Below are 24,262 nucleotides of genomic sequence, written 5' to 3'. Positions count from 1 at the left end.
AGGGCGGATGGGGGGGGGGACAACGGAGGCCATCCCCCCCCCCCCCCCCCCCCAAATGGAACCCATAAAGGCAGGCACTTAGTACGTACACCACCATCTTTTCCTAAAATAAATTGGTTAACGTGGTCAGAATTTGCCTCAGATCGTACCACAGAGCATCTAGAATCCAAAAAAAATTCGGGACCCTTAAGCGGGCCCCGAACCCCACGCCATAATTTTTTGGGTTCCACTTTTGGGGGACCAAAATTTGTTTGCCCCCCCCCCAAAAAAAATCTGGATCCACCCTTGTTACGGACCGGATAGTTTAATAAAATCGTTGCCAATGTCTTCAAGATTTGTTTGTGCAAACCTGATGCAAATGCAGCTCTTAAGTACACCATGCCAGCCGCATTACCAATATCTGTTACACTTAAATTGATCCTACAATTAAATACTAAAGGATTTTAGCCACCCGATATATTTTGGCCGAAGAACCTTAACAGGGCAAGATGGGGCCCAAGAAAAAGTACCAGGTAACACATTTTTAGTTACCAGTTAAGTGAAATAGATGTGTAGCATAATATATTTGCTGGCGTGCAAGTTTCTTGGATCGATGTAAGACAATAATTGTAACATTCAGCCAATCACATTATTTACAATCACATCACATTGTCAATGATTACTGTACCGAACTCCGATAGGTACATGTATGGTTGTTTTCCAGCCTCTAACCCAATTAGGGAAAGTATATCTCAATAGAACCTTGACTGTTTTGCTTTCATCCTGAATAAAATTATTTTCTGTACGAAATTTAAAGTTAACCTTTACTTTAGTTTACTTTTCCGGTCTCAGCGTAAGGGTTTTCATATTCATATTGTAATATTCTGCACACGTGATGCATTTATCTCGCTATAGTCGGGTCCTCTTGGGCTCGAGTAATAGAATCCATAGAACGTCATACGTGAGTTGGGTTTTCGACTCCACGGGATTCACTGGTTCCTGTATTTTGTGCTATGAGTTACGCTCTCAGGGTACCAGCGTAACAATATACCTGTTCGGCAAGGGAAACAAGCTCAAGATGGTATGGATTTTGCACTAATTTAGATCATAAATAGATCATTAAACGTCTGTATTTTGCTTCCATTATTAATGAAGTTGATAGCAATCTTGCATACCTTTCAATCACAAATAGAAATCAATCAAATGTAATTTCTTAAGATGAATTTTCAGTTATTCTTAATGTGGGATGGCAGTCATGATTTTTGGGGGTGTGGACTACGGTAGTAAAACCGGTAGACCGTCTAGTGTACGTGTCAATGTCCATGGTCCCCGGTGTGTGATGGCGATCGTGTAGTGTAGGGCCCCTGTTTTGTTTGATCAAATTAGAGTCAACAATGTTTTTTATTGCTCAAAAATCACCTTTACTATCAAAAGCAGACTTCTCTCAATTCTAATGACACCCGTTTTGCAAAATTTAACAGTTTCTTGGGACACGATCACTGACGATTTTCCTGCTCAGTTGGTGCCTTGTGATTCAGTGCGCCGTGCATGCTCACGGTACATCGCGCGGTGATCGCCTTCTCTTAGCGATAAGTGTACTGGGTTCTTTAACGTGCATTAGATATTATACAACACACGGGACCTACGGCTTCACGTCCCATCCGAAGGACGAAGCAATAATGGTTAAGTGCCTTGCTTAAGGGCACAATTGTCCGCGCCCGGGCTCGAACCCACGTCACTGTTGCCTCTGAAACACCAGAACATACCTGTTTATTGAGAATGGCACCAACTAGTTTGGTAGGTCCAATAATTTTAAAGTGGATTTTGTTCCCTTATAGGAACCGGGCCCTTCACTACACGATTGCCGGTGTGATACATCATACATGTCATCATGGTCATGTTCCAAACTTTAGAAATCGGATAACAAACAACTGGTCAAGAACATGTCCATTCTGTTGTCAAGGAAATTCAATAAAGACATCGATTTTGTTTTTCATCTTCTTGTAATGTATGAATGATATCTCACACATCACGCTAAATTATGAAAATGCTGTTGCTATTTTCATGATTTTCAATTTGGAAAGAATTCCTGAACATCACTTGACACAAACCTACTGTGCACAAACCTATGAAGAGACTGGTCTGAAAAATTCAGTGTTTTCTGAGTAAATGCTGCAATATTTTCCCTGCTAAATTTGACTATTTAGGACATGTTAGGCACCCCCCCCCCCAAAAAAAATGTTCTGCTTCTGATTACATGGCATTTGAAAATTGTGTAGGTAGGGAGGGATTTTTTTTTTATCTGGCAAATTTTTTTGTGTACGATCATATGGAGGTGTCTGCGTGTAGTAAAGGGGTAAGGTAGTAATTGATGGTTTTCATTTTTTTTTTTTTCTCATTAAAAAAAAAAAAATTGGGGAAGGGGCTGTCAAAATAGGGTAGGTACGGTAACCAGAAACATAACTATATTCTTTGGGGTCTCATCGCTTTCTGATGGCTGATAGGTCACTGCAGGGAAAAATTAGTGATGTCCACGTATGGAATTCTTCCCAAATCGGAAATGGGAATTTTGTGTTACTCTTGCAAGAACAAATTTTGGTAGTCAAAATTTTGACTCTCAAAAATCAAGCTGTCGTGGCTGTTGGGTGCTAGTTGTGAATCCTGCAGACGTGCAAGAAACAGCATTTTTGTATTGGTGCTGTATGTATTGTGTGTCACACACACACAATGTGTACCATACATTGATTGGACACGGCTGGAATTACCTATTCATATGCCACAAAATGTCTGCCACGTCAGAAGTAAACAACAGGGATTTTTTGTCTTTTCTCAGTATCAGTGTGACATTAGTAGTTTCCTTTCGACCAGACGTTTGAAATAGGATAAGTCAACAATCCAAAACATAAAATTTGGGGGGATTTGAGGCAGGTAATGTCCCTTTAAATTTAACATAATCTCACTGGAATGCTAGGAGCCACCGTCTGTGTGTTCAAGCTGATGGCAAGGTGACCAACAACACCAAGACGCCTATAAGTTAATGCCATATTTTGTCTGTGTAGCCGCAAACAGGACAGTCTCCCCAAGATGATCAGGAGAAACTCCTGGATGAGGCTCAGCATGTCGTCAAGATGCAGTCATTCCAGATGAAAAGATGCCTGGTGAGTCCAGTGGTTTGGATAATGGAAAAATTAGAACTTCAAGTGAGAGTGCCCATCATTTGTTCAAATCCAACACCTACATTAACGCATGTTTTGAGCATGATACTGTACAGCTCAACAACCATGATATTTTGTGACCTTTGTCCACATTCAAAGTATAAAGAATTTGACATTGGTTACTGCTCAGTGTTAATTTTTTCCTAAAAAGTTTGATCCAATTAAACTTCCTTGGGAGAGGGGTGAGCTAGGAAATTGCTGATACTGTGGTTTTTTTCCGTAATCAACTTGACTCCATCCACCAAGTTATGAGGCTGTCAAGTTAATGTGGCAAAGATTACATGTAAAAAAAGGCTCACAGTTATGCATTGTTTTTATTTCCATTTCATCCAGGACAAAGGCAAGTTGATGGATGGATTGAAGCATGCCTCCAACATGCTGGGTGAACTGCGGACCTCCATGTTGTCTCCAAAGAGCTACTATGAGCTCTGTATCCTTCTCATGCTTACTCTTGATATTGCTTTATTCATAACCCTACAATATTAACACAGTGCATCAGGTGTAAACGCCTGTTGGACCTTCCTGCACTGAGCCAGCAACACCAGCGCAAAAATGCCAAATTCTGAGACCAGGGGAGTTAGTCCCATTCAACAATGCTACTGTTGTATTCTGTTGCAGTTGCCAGACCTCTGACTCTGACAAGCTTCGCGTGTTGTTGCATTGTGCAGTGTTTTTAAAGACAGAATCCTCTTGAGGATTAGAGTTAATCTGAAGTCATGCATAGAACTGTAAAACAGAATTGGCAATTACTATTTCTGTGTTTTTGGGATTTGGTTACCCTAAAAAAATACAATTGGAATTGCTAATTTTTCTCAACATTGGATGACTAATGAGCTGTAAAATGACTTAAGGCATACAAACACAAATGGATATTTCACTATTATTTCAAATGAAATACTGGAGTTTCAAAATTTTGAAATAGCATCGTCCCAATCAAAATTTCTACTGTATGAATGCATCAGTCTTGGCAAATTGCATGCAAAGAAAACACTAGTTTTAAAAGACAAAAGCTTGAGTGCTACATTGAAGTTAGTTTCTTTTCATTCAATTATTATTTTTTCTCATACGCAATTTGTTAATTGGGGGAAGTGAATCTGTTTAATTGAAATTTCAGTCTGTCTTTTTTTTTTTTTTTTTTTTTTTTTTTACGGATGAACATCACAAAAATAGCAATGTCCACTTTGGACACATAGAGCCACATCTTACTCACATGAACAGGAGTAATAAATGACATGACACAGAAAATCTAAGAATGAGAAAAAAGAAAGTGCAAAATTAACATATTCCTAATAAATCATAAATAAGTCATAATAAGTCAAGTGGAGGTAATGTGTGAGAAAGAGATCAAAATGCCCAATGTTTAAGATTAGACACCTTAACAAGAATTTGCCCCAACAGACATGCAGGTCTGCGATGAGCTGAGATACCTGGAACAGTATCTCCTGGATGAGTATCAGAAAGGACACCGCATATCAGACCTGTACGAACTAGTGCAGTACGCTGGAAATATAGTGCCCAGGCTGTAAGTACACTGTACCATACCCATATAAAAGTAGGAGCCTCTAATGGACTCTATGCATGGACAGTAGAGGGGGCTTCATTAGCCCCAGTGAGTGGGACAAATCGTATGCGTGAACTGGTCTGCCGGTGTATGGCAGAAAGTACGCATAACTAATGTGCATAAACCCAACGAGTACGACAATACTGCACTATGGAGGTATGTATTCACTGGAAGAAAAATAAGAAGACAAACCCATAGCGTTCTCGTGTGTGCGTCATTGATGCGTTTGAATGTCATTCCAAGTGGTCTCCACCAACTCTGCCTTTGCAACCGTTAACGGGTTACTTTTGCGGAGACCATGCCGTTATGTAGGCTACACAGATGGCCATTTCGCTACAAAATTGTGTATCCCTTTTTTCTTTCTTTTCCCAGGTATCTCCTGATCACCGTGGGTATTGTGTACATCAAGACCAGCCAGCATTCCCGCAAGGACATCATGAAGGATTTGGTGGAGATGTGTCGGGGGGTCCAACACCCTCTCAGGGGGCTGTTCTTGAGGAACTACTTGCTTCAATGCACGCGCAATATCCTACCCGACTGCACCAAGGAAGAGAAGTAAGCATTAAAAGTATCATAAGGATTGGTGGGGGAGTGTGGCCGAGTGGTTAGGGTTTGTTACTCATAATCATAGGTCAGAGGTTTGAATCCAGCTGCTGGCCATATGTTGTGTCCATGGGCAATCCATACCATGTTCCAAATCTTTTTATGCACCCTCCTCTTTCCCTCCCCCTCACCCTACTCAGTGAGAACGACTCCGGCACAGTGGAAGACTCCACGGACTTCATCCTTCTGAACTTTGGCGAGATGAACAAGCTGTGGGTGCGCATCCAGCACCAGGGCCACTCCCGGGAGCGAGAGAGGCGAGAGAAGGAACGCAAGGAGCTACGCATCCTGGTGGGGACCAACCTAGTCCGCATCAGCCAGCTGGAGAATGTCGACATGAGCAGATACCAAAAGGTGAAAATGCATTTCCCAAACAACTGCTGACCACTCATTTTCCATTTCATAAAAGTCTGTTTTCCGATTCAGGTTATCATAATTTCTGTTCCAACCATAAAAGTGTGCAAGAAAATCTGTTTCCCACTTCCCACTGCCCTACTTAATCATCTGGCCACATAACTAGATGTTCATTGAAAACAACTTAACAAATCTTAAAATTAGCTGCAGAATTGAAATAAATACAACCGCCCCCAGCTTGAAAATTGAAAACGTTTACATAAAATTGTTGTATTGCCAATTGTTTGTATCAATATTGTGTACACACAATAGGGTTCCCCAGAACCAGAATTTCGAAATGTCTTAGTTTTCTGATCCCATCAAATGCTTTAGTACATTATAGTCACGATTGTTGTAAGAATGCTGGTATTGAACTTGCGTATGTTGTCTTAACTGCACAGATTGTTCTGCCAGATATATTGGAGCAGTGCGTCAGCTGCAGGGATAGCATTGCACAAGAGTACCTCATGGAATGCATCATTCAGGTCAGGATCATCATGTATAGTTCGCAATGTTGAGTTCAGATTTGTAAGGTGAAGGTAAAGATCCCATAGCCATTACTGGCCGTAGGGGCAGTGGGATGTTAGAGGTCCACTGTGTCTTGGGCGCGGCATATGAGTGGCGGGGCCCAGTCCTCTCCTCTCGCCGTCTTACCTTCCCTGAACGAATCAGGTACCCATTTTACTGTTGGGTCGTCAGAGAGAGTTTTCCAGTTTTTCGTCTGAATGGGATTTGAACCGCCAACCTTCCGCTCCGTAGCTCCATGCTCTAACCGCTCGGCTACGAGCCCCCACTCAGATTTATAATGTCTTCATAACAGATTTGTAATGTTCACTTTGTAGCATACCAATACAACTGGTCACGATTTGAATACCAGTTGACGCGAAACAGACGGAGGTAGTCAGAGGCAGTTAACACTGAGGGAACAGCGATTTTGTGCTTTTTACCCCCGAAGTAAACCATGTTGTATTTGTTTTATTACATATTTAGGTTCATTGTCAAAATTGGAAAATTTCCAAATCCCTCAGAATACGTAAAATCATTTGTCCCTCATGCCTTTTAGTATGGTAGTCAAAGCATGGCTGTATCATGTTAAACAGTCACAGCCAGTCAATCCTGCTTTGTGTAGACAGGGCACACTCATCTGTTATAAACAGTCACTTGACTGATTTTGACTGCTGCGATGGCTTTGTTGAATTTGCCAGCCTTAGAGGGTGAGTTAAAAACTGAAGAATTATATTCTTTGCTTTGCAATTAGCAGTTCTCTGGTTTTATTCTCTTTTGCGGTTTTTTTTTCCAGGTTTTTCCTGATGAGTTTCACCTTCAAACACTGAGTCCGTTCCTCAAAGCCTGCGCTGATCTTAACAACACTGTCAACGTCAAGAACATCATCATAGCACTTATTGACAGGTAAGCGGTGCACATGGCATCTTTGAAGTGTTCAAAGCAGAACAGTTTTGACATTTCAAGTTATTTCCTAATTTAATATAAATATATTCTTAGTTGTCTTTTATTTTACAAAATGTATCCATAGTTGGGAAGCATTTGACTTAACTACTGTCTCTCCCGCTGCTATACAGCAAGTTGCTTTTTTTTGGGAAAACACTGAACTTCAAAATACTGAATTTGACTTTAGTTTTACAGCAGCCAAACAAATTGAACAAATTGAGTCACAGGGAGCTAGAGCTACTTTGAGTAATTCTTGGAGACTTTTACAAAACATGAGCATTGAAAATGGGAAAAGTCAACACTTTCAACAACGCAATATCTGCATTAATCAAAATGTCAAGGTTCCATATTTATCATAATGAACAACTAGGTATGCTCCTTCAACTGCATGTTTATATAAGACTATATTTCGGGGGAAAAAAATTAGTGAAAAATGTCCTTAAACTTCTATTTGTCGAATCTTCTGCTGATTGTATTTTAATTTCTTTATTCAGTATTGGCTTTTGCCCTTCACCAACGTATTTTACAAACACTGTATACATAGCAGCATGGATACTGATATTGGACTCTGTCACATTGATATCTGCTCTCACGTGACCGCCTCAAAGGTGGTCACATGAGCCGTAGGGATTTAGCCACAACGCTGAATGAAGAGGTCATGACAACCTCGCAAGCTACGTCATGCTTAAAGGGAAAATACAACATTTGCAAACCTCAAAAAATAAAACTACCAAATCATTTTGAAATACCTTGCTGGACTGTTAGTGAATGACAGTGTAAAGCATCCTGTAAAATCATGGCACCTGGTATACTGTCATTTTCAAGAAAAGGGGTATTTTTGTATCAATTTCGAACGCTGATCGGCCGATCTGGCTTTTTTTTCAAATACTGGCCCCAATTGACCATCGCACTTGTTTGCAATCGATTACAAACCTATGAACGGGTAAGAGCCAGCTAGACTGGTTCCCTGACCTTACAATTCCCCAATGTATGTAAACTGCTCTGTTTCTTCTTATATGGAGTCGGGGAACCAGACTACAGGAAAATGATCGTTTTTCTTGGTTTTTATAGCATTTTCGAACCCAAAACCTCAAAAAAGTCAGTCTAACTATATTTGCTATATATTTCCAACCCCCCAATTCCATCCATTTCTGAAAATTACAGCAAAAGCAAATGATGTATATTCCCTTTAACAAAATCAGACTCTGAAATGTAACTATTATTTCTATACTGTATACACAGTGCTGTCCCGAGTGATTGAGAGAAAAAAAGTCACTAACTGCTCGTGTGGAACTCAAACCCATGACCTCCTGCTTAAGCCTAATATTGAAATTCCATCTGATGAATTTTTGTTTTATGATTTTGTTGTTGTGCAGGTTGGCGTTGTTTGCCTGTAGAGACGACAGTGCAGGTATCCCATCAGAACTCAAGTTATTCGACATCTTTTCAGAGCAGATCTCAGCCATAATAGAGGTAATTCCAATGAGAGTCGGAGTAATCTGAAATGTGTGACTCTAAATATTGTGCATTGAGAGATCCAAGACCTAAAGGCTGGTTCAATCTTGATGCAAATACGAAGGCGAAAGGAAGTTGACGTCCAAAAATGTTTGCTGCAAAATTGGCTAGAGTTGAAATGTGTTCAACTTTTGCAAATCCCAGTGTGAGTATTTACCGTTCCAAGTTTGCGTTCAAGTCAACTTTTGCACCGAGTACAAACAGGCCTTTAGATCAGGGGTGTGAAATCTCAGCTTTTTAGCTGATTTCAGCTTTTTTTGTTTTGGATATCAGCTTTTTCCCCTCACTTGCTGTGTACAAAAATATAGGGGATTTCCAAAATTCAGCTTTTTTACACCTTTTTCAGCTGTTTTTTTCATCTATTTTTATCAGTGGTCACTCACACCCCTGTGAGATTGTGAAACCGCATAAAACAAAACAAAAAGACTTTCGCCTAAAACAGCTGGTTGAAATTTCTTCAGTGTTACAGTATGTCAAAAGAAACACATGGTGACTAGTCTTCGATTCTAGTTTCCTAACATCTTCTCCATTTTCATGTCATCTGACTACTTTATGGTCCATATTTTTCCACACAAAAAATGGACATTAAGCAATCTAGTCTAAGCATTCAAGGTTTTCTTTGAGTTCGAGGAGAAAGTCATGGGTTCGAGTCCCACACGAGCAAGCTTGTGAAGTTTTTTTTCTCAAGCTCTTGTACGGTACTTGATATACAGTGATTATAAAAGTAAAGGGCGAAAGGAAATATATGTGTCCTTGGTGCATGGAAAGAAAAGCCACGATCCGTCCAAACTACTACAGAACCCGGACGTAACATTTTTGCCAGATGTGAGGTGGCACATTGCTTGTAAACAAATTAGAATACTGTCGTGAGTTTTGATGTGGTTAATCTGAGAACGATAGGAGCCTGACATTCTTGAATATTGTCGATCACTTCAGGCACGGACAGACATGCCAACAGAAGACGTCGTAGCCCTCCAAGTCTCTCTCATCAACCTTGCCCTGAAGTGCTATCAAGACAGAGTAGACTTCATCGACAAGGTCCTCAACTCCACCGTGGAAATCTTCAAGAAGCTTGGCATTGCGCAGTAAGACAAAATTCCTGTTTTTGATAGCGGGATTGTTTGTCCAAGAGCCCCTTTTTTCTCTGTTTTCCAAAGAGCATGGGAAAAAAAGCAGTGAAAGTCATGGTAAATAAATTGGAAAATAATGGCGTTACCGCGATGGATTTTGAATTTGCAGTTCCAGCACAGAGTCTGTTGCAGTTTTCCTGTTATGACGTGGTCATGAAATATATTGTAATTTCTTTTCAAGCTTGCTTGTTTAGGGTATGGTTTAAATTATATGGAAATGATAGACATGTAGAATTGATAAGCAAATTCAGTTGCCCCTTCATTTGTTGGGGTCCGAAAGTCATGGAAAACTTATCTTTTGGCTGTGTATGAATCATAAAGCTATATAGCATTTCCTTTGTATCTCAGGAATGCAGTAGAAAGTTGGTTTCATGTGGTGGAAAATAAAGGAGGGGACAAGACTAAAAAAATATTAAAATCAAATACAGTTACATGGTTAAAGGGAAAATACAACATTTGCAAACATCAAAAAATAAAACTACCAAATCATTTTGAAATACCTTGCTGGACTGTTAGTGAATGACAGTGTAAAGCATCCTGTAAAATCATGGCACCTGGTATACTGTCATTTTCAAGAAAAGTGCACTTTTTGTATCAATTTCCAACGCTGATCGGCCGATCAGCGTTGGAAAAAACTGGCTTTTTTTCAAATACTGGCCCCAGTTGACCATCGCACTTGTTTGCAATCGATTACACACCTATGGACGGGTACAAGCCAGCTAGACTGGTTCCCTGACCTTACAATTCCCCAATATATGTAAACTGCTCTGTTTCTTCTTAAATGGAGTCAGGGAACCAGACTACAGGAAAATGATTGTTTTTCTTGGTTTTTATAGCATTTTTGAACCCAAAACCTCAAAAAAGTCAGTGTAACTATATTTGCTATATATTTCCAACCCCCCAATGCCATCCATTTCTGAAAATTACAGCAAAAGCAAATGATGTATATTCCCTTTAAACATTAACGTTGTACAAATATCTGTCATTGTAGTCACACTTCACTTTCCTTTTATTCTCCCAACAGTGGAAGTCTCGCCAACTCCAGCCCCGTCTCCAAGGAGCTGATGCGCATGCTCAAGATCCCCGTGGACAGCTACAACAACGTTCTGACCCTGCTGAAGCTGGAATACTTCCCGCCGCTCTTTGAATACTTGGACTACGCCGGCCGCAAGAACATGAGCCTGCACGTGGTCAACAGCGCCTTGGACAACGGCAACCTGGTGCTTACGTCGGAGCAGGCCGACTCCATCTTGGGGATGGTTGCCACGCTGGTCAAGGACCAATCAGATCAGCCCGAAGAGGTAAGAATCTCCAATCATTGTAATCAAGTCACTCATAGGCCAATCAGATGTCACATTACAAGTCAGGTGATAGGCTGTATAGGCTGGTTCATATTCAATTTCAATGCAAATTTGATATCACAAAATATTCGCAGAGATTTTTGCCAGAGTTGAAATGTGTTTGAGTTTTGTAAATTCACTGCGAGAAGTTGTGCCGTGACATTGCAACTTTGCATTGGTGTTCACTTTCACGCTGAGTATGAACCGACCGTAATAAGGATGAACAATGACAAATGAATGCTTTTGCTACCATTCAGAAATAGCAGCTGTAGTGGAATGTGAATTGCTGTTAGTCATTATTTTGTGGTTGAAATTCATGTAAATCATGGTTTTATGCAGTTTTGGAAGTGTCCCTGGTACACATAACTTTGAGACAACTATATATGGTTAACATTTTTGTGGACTTTAATTTACATTCCCCTGTTAAATGAAAGTCTGAAGAAAGAGGGAGGACCAGGAACAAGTTTAGTGCCTTCACATAGATGATCAAAGGGAATACATACGCGCCTATGGAAGCGGCTGCAGCCCCTTCTCATAGACTCGTGTGTTATATCCAGCCGTAGCCAAGCAATTTGGACATGGCCCTAGTATAGACCCCTTGCACAGAGCGTCCTCATTGAGGACTTAGTTTGAATTCAATGACAAAGAAAGTACAAAGTGTATACCTATGCATTTGACAGAGAAACAAAGACATGTCCTCAGTGAGGGCGCTCTATGCAAAGGGTCTGTTGTGCACGGACTCCCCAGATGTATGAACAGAAGTAGTGTTTACCTGAGCAGCTGTACTACATTGTATTACATTGTATTACATTGTATTACATTGTATTTAGTCCCTGATGAATCCATGAAACCGTAGATTGCTTGGGTAGTTTGGGCTTTATAGGGAGTAACAAGGCCGTTGCAGCGGTACACGGATCTAACCCTCCTATGGAAACATGCATTGTCAGCCTTGTTTATTACTTGGGTCAATATTGGTCAAGACCCCCATTGGTTTGTACACAGTAGGCCAGGAGGTGAGGAAGAAAATGTTGACCATTGGTGACCTCTTAAGCAAGAGGAGGGTTAGCTAATGGGTTAAATGATGTTAGGCCAAAAAAAAAAATAAGTCGGTCTCTGGTCAGCGCGCGCGTCGATTTTAATCATGTGCGTCGATCTTTTTTTTTCCAAAATGTTCCACGGTAGCTCCAACAGCGCCCTCTATTTCCGCACCTCAATTTCTTTTTACCAAAGAGCACCAAGGAATGGGAAATTGCACCACGGCAAATTATGGAGGACACCAATGTACATGATGACACCAAAAAAGCAAAATAGTACCTACCTTGTCTGTACAATCCAAGCTTGAAGAAAAAAGAAAAAAAGCAAAAAAAAAAAAAAAAAGCCGCGTGGGCACGTCAATTCCGGAACTTTGATCTGACCAGAGACCGAATATTTTTTTTTTGGGCCTAATATGAAATTGTCTTTCTATTATTGCAATGATTGGATTGCATCCTTGATGAGAGAAACCTTGACAAAGAAGGTCAGTTCAAGCATGGTAAACTATATGCAGTGAGGTGTGGGGACATTTGTTAATGAACCCTGGTCACATGGTTGCATCTTGAGGTGATGTTCAGTTAGTGGGGCTCTGCACTTTGAATAATTTAGTGTTTGAATAATCGAACTTGGATTTGATAAAATATTTTGAACATTGGAAACATGTCGATCAAGTCTTACATGCGCCAGCTTAAATTACATGCACCAGTCAAGAATTGAATCGGCTGCCAATCGTGATGTGTGTGCGCCTGTTGACAATTAATTGAATTGAAGGTTTTTTTTATTGTTCGTACCATTCTCGCAGTCCGAAGACTGAATTGCGATGGTTTACAATTTACAATTAACAGAAATCATTGAAAAAAAAAAACAACTTAAGAACATCATGCATATCAACATATTTTTTTTCAATGTTGCTGACCAGCTGGTATTTGACAAATTTTAAAGATGCAAATTAGAGATAATATTCCTCTCAAATTGTGTGTAAACAGGGGCGGATCCAGGAATTATTTTTTAAGAATTTCTATGGAAAAAAAAAGATTTTGACACAGCTGGGGGAGTTTTGAACCCCCCCCTTGCATCCGCGCCTGGTAAAAACAAAAATTTGGCATTTGACATAAAAAGAAGAACTTCTAAATCTTTCAAAACCTTCCAAAAGTTATCATAAGGGCAATTCCATCATTAGGGACGTTACATTCAGAGCCTATTAAAACCAATTTGAAACAACAAAGTAAAATACTTGTAGTGAAAGAAAATAGTATATATTTGGTACAACTCTAGCTTAGGCCTTAATGTACAACATGGCATGGGTAATGTAATGTTAGCGGAAGTAATTAATGTGATATATGTGCTGTAAAAAGACCAGTACAGATGTTACGCTTTGAGACATCGATTTTTGAGCTTCACTCTAGATACAAACACCGGTGACATTTTACAAAAAGGAACTTTGATGTTATGGAAACATATTTATGTTGTTATGGACATTACATTATAGCATTACGGACATTACATGTCTGAAATCAACTTCAAACACGTGATAAAAAGCACACTGAATCATGGTAGTCTATGAAAGCTCTTTGCAATAATTTCATAAAATAAGAACCTTTCTCTCTGCCTTAAAAAGCGAAAACTCACAATAACACTTGCATTTTGCATGCGAAAACGATGCCAAGTGAATAATAATAATTTAATTTAAAAAATAATTTTAACCACATTCTATCTCACTGGCACACCACTCAAACAAAAGGCCTTGTTGTCTCCTTTCATTTGATACCACATTGGAGGTTGTGATGCTAGTTGTAGAACTTCTTAAGATTTAATAAATGTTCCGCTTTTCAACTATGTCCACTTTCGTGTGGAATTGCCCATTTGAATCTGACCTTTATGATTTAGTTAAATTAATGAAGATATAGTATTGATAGCATAATATAATTAAGTGGGCATAAGCTCTCTTGTGTAGTACATCGCATAGCTGGCTTGCTGATGTTAAATTCCAGAACACATGCCCCCAAAAAAGGAACAGTGGGTGACTTTTGCAAGTCTTGGTTTTAATAAAAGCATGAAGAAAATGGTTGTAGCAAAACGCACCCGCATTCTTGTAGAAGTGGCACCCCCTGGAAACCCATACCACCACTGTACACACAGCAGCCAATCAGCTGTCAGTCACCTGCCACCCTTCACCACCTGTCAATAATCGTCAAATCAGGGGGCCTCTAAACATTACTATCCCCTGGGGGCAACCAGCCTAAACCACAAAAGATGTGGCATAAACTGTACAGTAATCTTCTGACAATGGTATTGGATACTAGACCTGTGTGTGGAGGTTTTTGTTTCTATGTCCTTGGCACCAGACAGGAAACAGCTGGAGACACTTGGGGGAAGTGGGTGAGGGTTCACTGGGTGAAATGTGGACCAGTCTGGCAAACTGCAGGAGGTGACCGGGGCATGCTGGACTTTTTCATTAGAAATGTAGTATTATGTCTGAAGGGTATCCCTGGAGTTAATGACAGGAATGAGGAGCTGTAGAGGTTCTACATGTACATGTATATATCCTTGTTGCTTTGAAATCCTCCCTCCCCCCCCAAAAAAAAAACCCCAACCCAATCAACATAATGTAAGTTATAAAGATTGAGATGTACATGTAAACTGTGAAATGTTTTGAAGAATTTACAAAAACATATTGTTTACATTTGAAACAAACCAGCCATTTCAGGGCCGGATCCAAGAATTTTTTTTTTGTGGGGGGGGGGGGGGTGTTTCATCGGCAAAAAAAATATGGCATGTAGATACTTTTTTTCTGGACACTTGGTCTCCGTAAAATCAAAAAGGGGAGGGGGGAGGCTTGTTCCATACTTTCCATGGGGGCGCTGTTCAAATCCGACGATGATTAACATTTTACCACAGAATAATTTACATATACTGGTACCCCCCAACATTGCGGGATCTGTACTTATTTTATGCAAGGTGTACATTATTACTAGCAATACAAAATTGGGGTGTCGGAGCAGGGGGGGGGGGTCCTTTTTTCTCATGATTTCCTGTGGATTTTTTTATTTTGTAGGCGCGGATCCAGAGGGGGTTTTGATCCCCCCCCCTCTGGCTCCGCACCTACATTTTTACCCACATGTATATGGCAGTGCTTATGTTCCTTCCTCCATGGTTTAATGCCTTTAAAGGGAATATACATCATTTGCTTTTGCTGTAATTTTCAGAAATGGATGGAATTGGGGGGTTGGAAATATAAAGCAAATATAGTTACACTGACTTTTTGGAGGTTTTGGGTTCGAAAATGCTATAAAAACCAAGAAAAACGATCATTTCCTGTAGTCTGGTCCCCTGACTCCATATAAGAAGAAACAGAGCAGTTTACATACATTGGGGAATTGTAAGGTCAGGGAACCAGTCTAGCTGGCTCGTACCCGTTCATAGGTTTGTAATCGATTGCAAACAAGTGCAATGGTCAATTGGGGCCAGTATTTGAAAAAAAGCCAGTTGTTTCCAACGCTGATCGGCCGATCAGCGTTGGAAATTGATACAAAAATACCAATTTTCTTGAAAATGACAGTATACCAGGTGCCATAATTTTACAGGATGCTTTAGACTGTCATTTACCAACATCCTATTAACTTGGTAGTTTTATTTTTCGATGTTTGCAAATGTTGTATATTCCCTTTAAGTTCACACATCTACTGTACTGTAGCAGCTTTTCCTGAATATTTGGGAGGATTGTCCAAAGCTGTCTGGATATTGCAACCATGCTGGTTAGGATATCCAGCCCTAGGGCATTGGCCTTGTTCTACCCATGCCCACAGGCCACTGAACCCACACAATCAAGAGGCAAAGCTTAAATCCACTAATATGTACTGTATGCCATAGCATTACTAGATTTTCTTGAGCATGATGGAGGTTTGAACAATTCATCCCCTGTACCTTTCTGACAAGATTTATTTGACACTGGAGAAAGCAGCCTTCAACTCTGGTTGAGGCTTTCTCATTCAGAAAATGATTGCATTGAAGCCCAATTGGGGGGGGGGGGGGTTAAAGTTCAGTAGTTTTGAATTTGTTTCTGAAATTGAGGGGGAGGGGTTGGGCACAGAACATTCATCTCTGCATTGGTGCACCCAGGATTTAGCTTTGTGGGGGGGGGGGGGCCTCACAATTTTCGTTTTTTTTGGGGTTTTTTTCAAAATTTTTAGAAGTTAAATTTGTTTCAAAAAATTTTGCCCAAAATTTTTGGCCGCAAATTTTTGAAGTTGGTGGCGCCATTTACACCCCTATTATACTACTCGAAAATAGGCAACATTCATATCACCAAGGTCAAATCGTGGGACTAAAAAAAAAAATGCCCCCCCCCAAAAAAAAAATTGACAACCTTAGGGGGGGGGGGTTCAAGCCCCCTGAGCCCCCCCCCCCCCTTGGGTGCGCCACTGCATCTCTGTTGGGGAATCTACAGTTGTGGGTGGGGGGTTGGGTGGGGGGCTAAAGAGATGATTTAAAAAAAAAGACAAAGAATAAGGCGGGTCATTACTGCCCTCCTTGTTGTACCCACCCACCTCCAGTCACCACTATCTGTGGAACATCTAAAAGGAAAGTGGAAATAATGTCAAACCTACTTTCATGTCGTCAATAAACTAGTGGGAATCACCTAAGCTTTTGGCACAGAAGGCCCATATTGTGCCCTCTAGTCTTTATTGTATGAATAAAATATGTGCACTTAATTCACATCACAATAGAAACAATTTTTATTTTTCAGATTTGCAGGATTTCAATTTTCCAACAATTATTTCAAATTTTAACACTGCCTGAAGATGAGACTAGCTGTTTTTCCATTGCATATTTTTCCCAACAACAAATTCAAATTTGTGCACCGGTGTATCTCATTGTATCTCATGTGCAATTTACTGCATATGCTACAAAAAATATTGGAGAACAAGGATGTGATGTCTCCATTTTTAACTGAGCATGCAAGAATTGTTTGTATATTACAGATTTATCACAACCCCATGTAGAAGTTAATGTACAATTTTACATACCAACATTTCATTGACATGTAACTAGTTCATAATGTTTTTTTACATTGTCTAAATGGTTTTCTTTTGCCATTGGCTATAATGATTTCTTGATTGTTCTCATTATTTGTCAGGAGGACGCAGATGACTTTGCCGAGGAGCAAGGACTGATGGGAAGGTTTGTCAACTTACTCCAAGCAGAGACAGCCGACCAACAGGCAAAGGTGGGCCGAGTGAAAAATTACATTTTTGGGATTCACCTTTCAAGAAAAAAAAAAGTTGTCTTTAAAAAAAAATGAGATACATTGTGTTTATTCACTGATGTATAAAACAAACAAACTATAGAGTACTAGGGCAGTTTCGGGTGCTGTGACAAATAGGTAAATGAATCCCAGTTGAGTTCACATGGACGTAATTTTTGGTTACATGTAAAATTAGTATTAGGTTTGCCCTTCATTGATGTATAAACACTGTATACTCAGTGTGTTACCTCCCGAGTGAAAGTTGGAAAAAATAACACACTGAGTATACAGTGTTTTTACAGCGGTGAAGGGCAAAGCCTAATATTGATTTACATCACCCCGACGCAAAATTGCATCTTATGAATGCTCCTTTCATAACTTTTAGAGCGTTCATTCATCATTCTGCCGAGTTTACAGCATTCTGTAAACATTCATAGCCCTTGTCCGAATTTGGTGTTTTTGTGGCTGTGGCTTTGGGTTTTGGTCATTGGTATGCCAAGGTAAATAGTCGTAGCCGTAAACGTCTGTGCCAGTTTTGGACTTGGCCTTCTTCACAAGAAACTGTTTTTTACATTCACTTAACTGCAGATGTTGCACACAGCTCGGAAGCACTTTGGCACAGGTGGAGAGAAGCGAATCAAGTACACGTTACCACCTTTGGTGTTTGCTGCCCACCGCCTGGCGTACCAGTTCAAGGAATTAGCAGAGGAGGTAGGTTACAGTGATTGATTGTGGGCAGTCCTAAATACTTATCAGCTCGTGTGTCAGTCGACATTCTGCCATTGCTGTGCCACAGCTATTGCCACATCACTGCCCTCGCGGAGGTCGTCAACGGTGCACGTATCTCCACCACATGTCAGTAGGTGGGCCATTGTCTGGACTTCTCCACAGCTGCATTTGTCAGAATCTGAAGAGCCCCACTTCCTGAGGTTGAATTTGCAACGTCCCACACCCATCCTAACTACTAATCTAGCTTGTGATTGCTGTATTTAGGCCGGAAACGATGACTTGGGGGTATTGAGCAAATTGTGTATGCATGGAATGTGCCATGTACAACAGAAACAGCAGTGGGCAAGTTAAAGCAAAGACTATGGTTTGACTTGAACGAAGGGTGGTTGGACTACACTAGTCGACTACTTGGAACCGCATAATAAAGCACAATGGGGATCCAGGACCAAGAAGTTTCGTGATGACGTTTTGATCATCATTTGACTGGAGACATTCGCGCATTACTATTTCTGTGCAGGCATAAGTTATGTCACGAATAAACCACTAGTCGACTAATGGTTCTAGCTCCAACTTGGTCCATGTGAAGTAAATAACAGTTCTAGTGCTTCAGAAAATGGCCATTGAAATTTTGAAAAATCTTTTTAAGGTCCAGAAAGAAATGTAACAGGGTCAATATGCAAATGGAAAAGATTATTTCTCTCCTACCCCGACTATTCCTTCTCAACAGGATGACAAATGGGAAGTCAAGTGCCAGAAGATCTTGCAGTTCAGTCACCAGACCATCTGTGCCCTGTCCAAGGCGGAGTATCCGGAGCTTTCCTTGCGCCTGTTCCTTCAGGGAGCCCTGGCAGCCGGCACCGTGGACTTTGAGAATCATGAGATGGTGGCTTATGACTTCATGTCCCAGGTAGGTAGACGGCGGCATGTAGGCTCAGTTCAATGGCTTGGCTGACCGTGGTATTCGGTGGTGACGATCACCAATCTGGGCTTTCAGTGCTAGTACCGAAATTTTACTTTTTAGCAGAATCAGGAGCTTGTTAGCAGGGAATGAAGGGCTTTAACTATTACCTATCATGAAAAATATGTGAATTTTTGGTTTAGCCATATCATCGCCACAGGATTCAAATTTAATACTATAGTTCTGACTTGTTCCTGAAGTATACAATTATTTTACATCATCCAATGGTGAGATTTGTCAGATTTTTTCCTGAATTCAAGATTTCCTGAATTTCTGATTTCGGCATTAAAAAAACTCACTTTTGCAATATGAAATTCCTGAGGTTTTACTGTTAGTTGTTTTTATCAACAAAAGATATGGATACTGTGAGGGGTGCTCGTAGGCAGATACAAACATATGCCATAAACCCTACGTTGCTCTTGGCACCTCGTCGACCCTCAAACCCTCTCCTGAGTATTTGGAGGATTGTTCATTTTCCCCCAATATCCTAGTCTATGTAATAGACCACGGCAAATGCCTATGATATGTGAGCAGATTCGCTGATTAATTAAGCAAGACAACAGCCTCTTGACCCCTAGATTTTGACCAATCAGTGGGCGTTTTCTATATCGTGTCTTCGGTCATTCACCCGTTGCGTATCATAGACAATGGATAAAAAAAACCTGTGTCACGCACTCTGTATCATGTTACGCGCATATGCGCCCGGCTGTTGTTGTTTTACAAAATACTGCATTCAAATTGACCAATCAAACCATTTAGTCCTGATTTGGGAATGAAATGACGTCACGATTTGGTAAAGTCGACTCTGATTGGCTGGCGCGCGGCTTGCATATATCTGCATGTCTAGACATTTATTTATTTATTTAGCCCCATCAGTTGTCAATGAACTGTTCTCCCTGGGGGCCCTGGATAGCATATCAGACGTTATACAGGAGACTTGCTCCGTGGATAACGGGTGATACTCAGACTACCAATATCCCTGATCAACCAAAATTTAATGCAAATTATGTAACAGATGTTTTGCTATCAAGCAGTTTAGTACTTCCAATGTTTGACCATGGGCGTCGCGAGGGGGGGGGGGGCACTTGCCCCCCCCCCTGGAAAAGCAAAAAAAAAAAAAGGAAGAAAAAAAAGAAAAAAGAAAAAAGAAAAAGAGGCGCGAAGACAAAGTGGTGTAAATTTAATGAGTTGGGGGGGGGGGCAAAATGTCCCTGCCCCCCTCTAAAACTGATAAATCGAGAATGTGTTGAGAAATACAAGAATTTTTTGGCAAAAAAAATGTTTTGCCCCCCTCTAGAAAAAATCCTGGCGACGCCCATGTGTTTGACATGTTATCACATTCTCTCTCTCTCCACGGCAGTGTTTTGCCTGCTTCGAGGATGAGATCTCAGACTCACGAGCCAAGCTGGCAGCAATCAGCCTCATCATAGCCACCTTGGAGCAGATGAGTTTCTTCGGTGAGGAGAACCATGAACCACTACGCACCCAGTGTGCCCTGATTGCCTCCAAGCTGCTCAAGAAGCCTGACCAGTGCCGGGCTGTGGGCATGGTGTCTCATCTCTTCTGGTCCGGCAAGACGCTGGAGAGCGGAGGGGAGGAGGTCAGTATGCAAGTATTATCTGCTGTGATGTGGTCCATGGCGCGAGGGGGGTCAATGGCACCCTCGGCTTACCTGAACTGTTGTTATTGTGAACTCCCAGGCCAATTCCTCGTTAACTTTGGCTCAGTATTTTCCTGTTTTTCATTTCTTCAACAAAGCTGTTAAACCTTCCAGGAAAACAGTTTAAAAATAACTCATCTTTGTTTCATATAAATGAATGCTTTCAAGGCAATCAAAGCGACAGAGTCCCATTTGCTGCTACTTTCTGTTGTTTTGCCACAGATAACTCCATTTTTAATAATTACACAATTATTGAATTACAATTCTATGTTGGGCAATTTGTGGCCTTATGTGTTTTTAAAATGTAGCCACTGTATGTTGGATGAAATTTGGATTAACCGAAACTTTGAAAAAATTATGATTTTGAATTTTTATTCTTGTTCATCCTCCCAAAGACCATTGTGGATATATCAATTGTTAAATAACTTTTATCCAAATCCTCCCTTAATTTTTTCCTAATTTTCCATACAGCTGAAATTTTCCAAGAATGTGAGCGAGTGTCTGAAGAAGGCCTTGCGCATTGCCAAGCAGTGCATGGACCCCACCGTCCAAGTCCAATTATTCGTGGAGATTCTCAATCGGTACATCTATTACTTTGAGAAGGGAAACGACCAGGTAAGAATAATGACCAAATGGAGACCAGTGACCAAGTTAGAATCACTGCCCGCTCCGTTCACAAGTACCCCCTCACCGGCAAAGAAAATACAGTTTGAGGTGACCGAAAAACGCCATCTTGCCTGACTGCAATATTTTGCAGCAAAGCGCAGCCGCTGCGTGTACATAGTAGAAATCCCCTGGTGTACGTGCGTCACACACAAGGAACGGTGCGCGCCAACCAGCAAAGTGTATGTGTCCCGCCCATGGGACGTTGTTGCTAGGTAAAAGGGTGCCCTCCTCGTTGGTGCACAGAGCCCATAGGAATTTCAAATCAAATTCACTGCGATAATAATGCACACAGGTATAGTTAAGCCCACTTTCCAAGTCCGAGGCTGTGGCCGGAATAACACACGCACCTATGGACAATGATGGAAGCCACTGGGTAGCGGCTGCAGCCACTTTCCATAGACTCGTGTGTTATCGCCAGCCGTAGCCAAGTGATACAGACACAGCCAAACTCTTTGGAGTGATCCTCAATTGGTACTAGATCAGTGACCAAGTCAGAATCAATTACAACATTGACATTTAAAGCCAATTCCATTTTGGTGCTAAAAGTTAAGTTTGTTGATCACATATAGTATTTTGCGGATAAATTTGCGGCATCAATCAATATTTTTATCAAGATTGAAATTCTTGAGTTTGGTTGTTTTTAACACAGGTAACTGCCCAGATTATTAACCAGTTGATTGAGAAGATCCGAGAGGACCTACCCAACCTTGAGGACAACGATGAGACGGAACAGATCAACAAACACTTCACCAACACCCTGGAGCACCTCCGAAACAAGATGGACGCCGCTGACTCGGAAGGACCGTCTTACGAAGGCATCGTCCTTTAGAAAGGTGTGACTGGATAAACCTTCGGGGGGGGGGGGGGGGGAGAGACATTTCTGTTCAGTTTGACACCTGCCGAAATTCTCCAAAATTCTCCAGTTTGGAAAAAAAATGGATCTCCACTTTACAAAAACCCGGACAAATTTCATTGAGCCTCGAAGCATAGAAATGCGCTAAGCGTAGAAGCTATCTGCTTAGCAAAAACAGGTTACCAACCAATATTCCATGCAATTCTTATTGCTTGTGACTAGCACTGAGCTGATATTTGCCAAGCGTGTAAGTTGGCCTAGCAGTATTTTACGCTTAACAGCTCTGTGGGACATTTCATCATACATGCAGAGGACAATGGGGGATTGCTGCCCACAACAGTTTTTTTCTGTGCAGAAAGGATTACATTTTTATAACCAAAAGCAAGGCTTCAAATTCCATCTTATAAACAGTTGGGTTGTGGTACCAACTGATATGTCAGACTCTTAACAAGCCAAACAACCCTTGCAAGCTTGGTGGTTGAGTGGTATGTACAAAACAATTAGCCTGTTTCTGCAGACTATTCGTATTAGCTTTACATCTTGTTTTGTGACCTTCAATCACAGCAAGTTTGTTGAGAAGAGTGGATTTTCTGTGCGTCCATTCCCCACCAACCGAAAAGATGTGTGTAGTTCATTCGCGGACTGCCCTGTGCAAGTTTATGTATTGCACCTTTGGCCCAAGGCCAGTACATTTCTCCCATAAAAGCCTTTATCTCCCAAACAAGCTTTTATCCCAAAACCTTTAAACATGGCTTGTTAAAATTCTTTTGAATGTAATGTGATTCCTCCCCCCCCGTCTCATTTAGTGAGGCCATTATATTTTACACTTCAAATGTATCTCAGTGTTTTTGTATATATGTCCACCATATTTTTTTTTTTACTTCTTTATGTACACAGGTAATGAAAGGTCTTTTGTGGAAAAGATCAAATAAAGTTCAATTAAACTGTAATAGGTTTAACACTTTAAAGAAGATGAAGATATACATGTAAATCATGGAAACTTAACTTTGAGAGCACAGTCGAGCTCTCAGCAATTTGAATTTGGAAGATAATAGAAGAGTTTGTTCTCAACACACTTGCCTTTAGGAGTCGGGGAACTATACCTTGTTAAATGGGTTACCCCTTTCCAATCGCCTGTAGCATGTCTATAGCAAAGCTTGTGCATTCTCTACGTTGTGTACATGTTCAGCCTGCTTTGTAGTTTTCCACAAGAGCAGAGTCACCACTGTGTGTGGCCTGCTTTAAAGGCCATATTTTTTTTAAAGCCCCCACTTTATAGAAGGATTTCTGCCTTAAAACTGTTCCCGCAGCATACACTTTATGGTGTTTGCTTGTGTCCACATCAGTGCCCAATTTCATGGCCCTTCTGCTTACTGTTTGCGATAAATCCCCAGAAATTTCGAGCTTAGGGTTAGCATACATCACAAGTTTGTAAGGAATTTTGGCTTATGCGCATGTGTACATCCTGTAATGAAAGATTCTGTGCTTACAGGGTTAGCACAGAATTTTTAGCTTAACTGTTAGCAGAGATGAAACTTTTACGATTTTAATCGGAAAACCTACTTTTTGAATTTTCCAACAAAATTTCCGATTTTTTTACAGTGTGTCCCAGAAAATTTGATTTTGTAAGGATTTTTCTCACAAAATGTTATTTTATTTCAATCATAATTTCGAAGAAAAGTCGATGGAAATGGCACGTTAAAATCATCGCGAACGTAGTTTTAATCTCTTTCACCAGTCGTTATTGGAGTGTTTCAACGGTAGAAACACAGGGCATAACACTGATTGGAACCTTCTCTGGCTGGACAAAAGGTTAAACATTGACAGGCGACGCGACATGGAAAATTCACTGTGTCGCACGTGCGTGCGAATATGCAATGGTACCAGCTACGTACCGCGCACCGTACCGTCCGCTAGCACATGGCCGGTCTGGA

General features: G+C 40.8%; 1 protein-coding gene across 1 annotated transcript; it reads left to right on the top strand.

Moving 5' to 3' along the window:
* The first annotated feature begins 955 nt into the window (after window positions 1-955).
* Window positions 956-23,898, top strand: LOC119737645 (vacuolar protein sorting-associated protein 35-like). The gene is made up of 17 exons (XM_038212130.1): window positions 956-1,060; window positions 3,039-3,137; window positions 3,528-3,624; window positions 4,593-4,716; window positions 5,128-5,310; window positions 5,499-5,712; window positions 6,153-6,236; window positions 7,052-7,161; window positions 8,577-8,673; window positions 9,652-9,800; window positions 10,870-11,146; window positions 17,355-17,444; window positions 18,051-18,173; window positions 18,919-19,098; window positions 20,510-20,749; window positions 21,281-21,424; window positions 22,125-23,898. The coding sequence occupies exons 1-17, from the start codon at window positions 1,058-1,060 to the stop codon at window positions 22,302-22,304; spliced, it is 2,394 nt and encodes a 797-aa protein (XP_038068058.1). The 5' UTR covers window positions 956-1,057; the 3' UTR covers window positions 22,305-23,898.
* The last annotated feature ends 364 nt before the right edge of the window (window positions 23,899-24,262 follow it).

This window comes from Patiria miniata, unplaced genomic scaffold (genome assembly GCF_015706575.1).
Source record: "Patiria miniata isolate m_02_andy unplaced genomic scaffold, ASM1570657v1 HiC_scaffold_3, whole genome shotgun sequence".
NCBI classification, from domain to species: domain Eukaryota; kingdom Metazoa; phylum Echinodermata; class Asteroidea; order Valvatida; family Asterinidae; genus Patiria; species Patiria miniata.
This window is presented reverse-complemented; position numbering and strand designations above follow the sequence as displayed.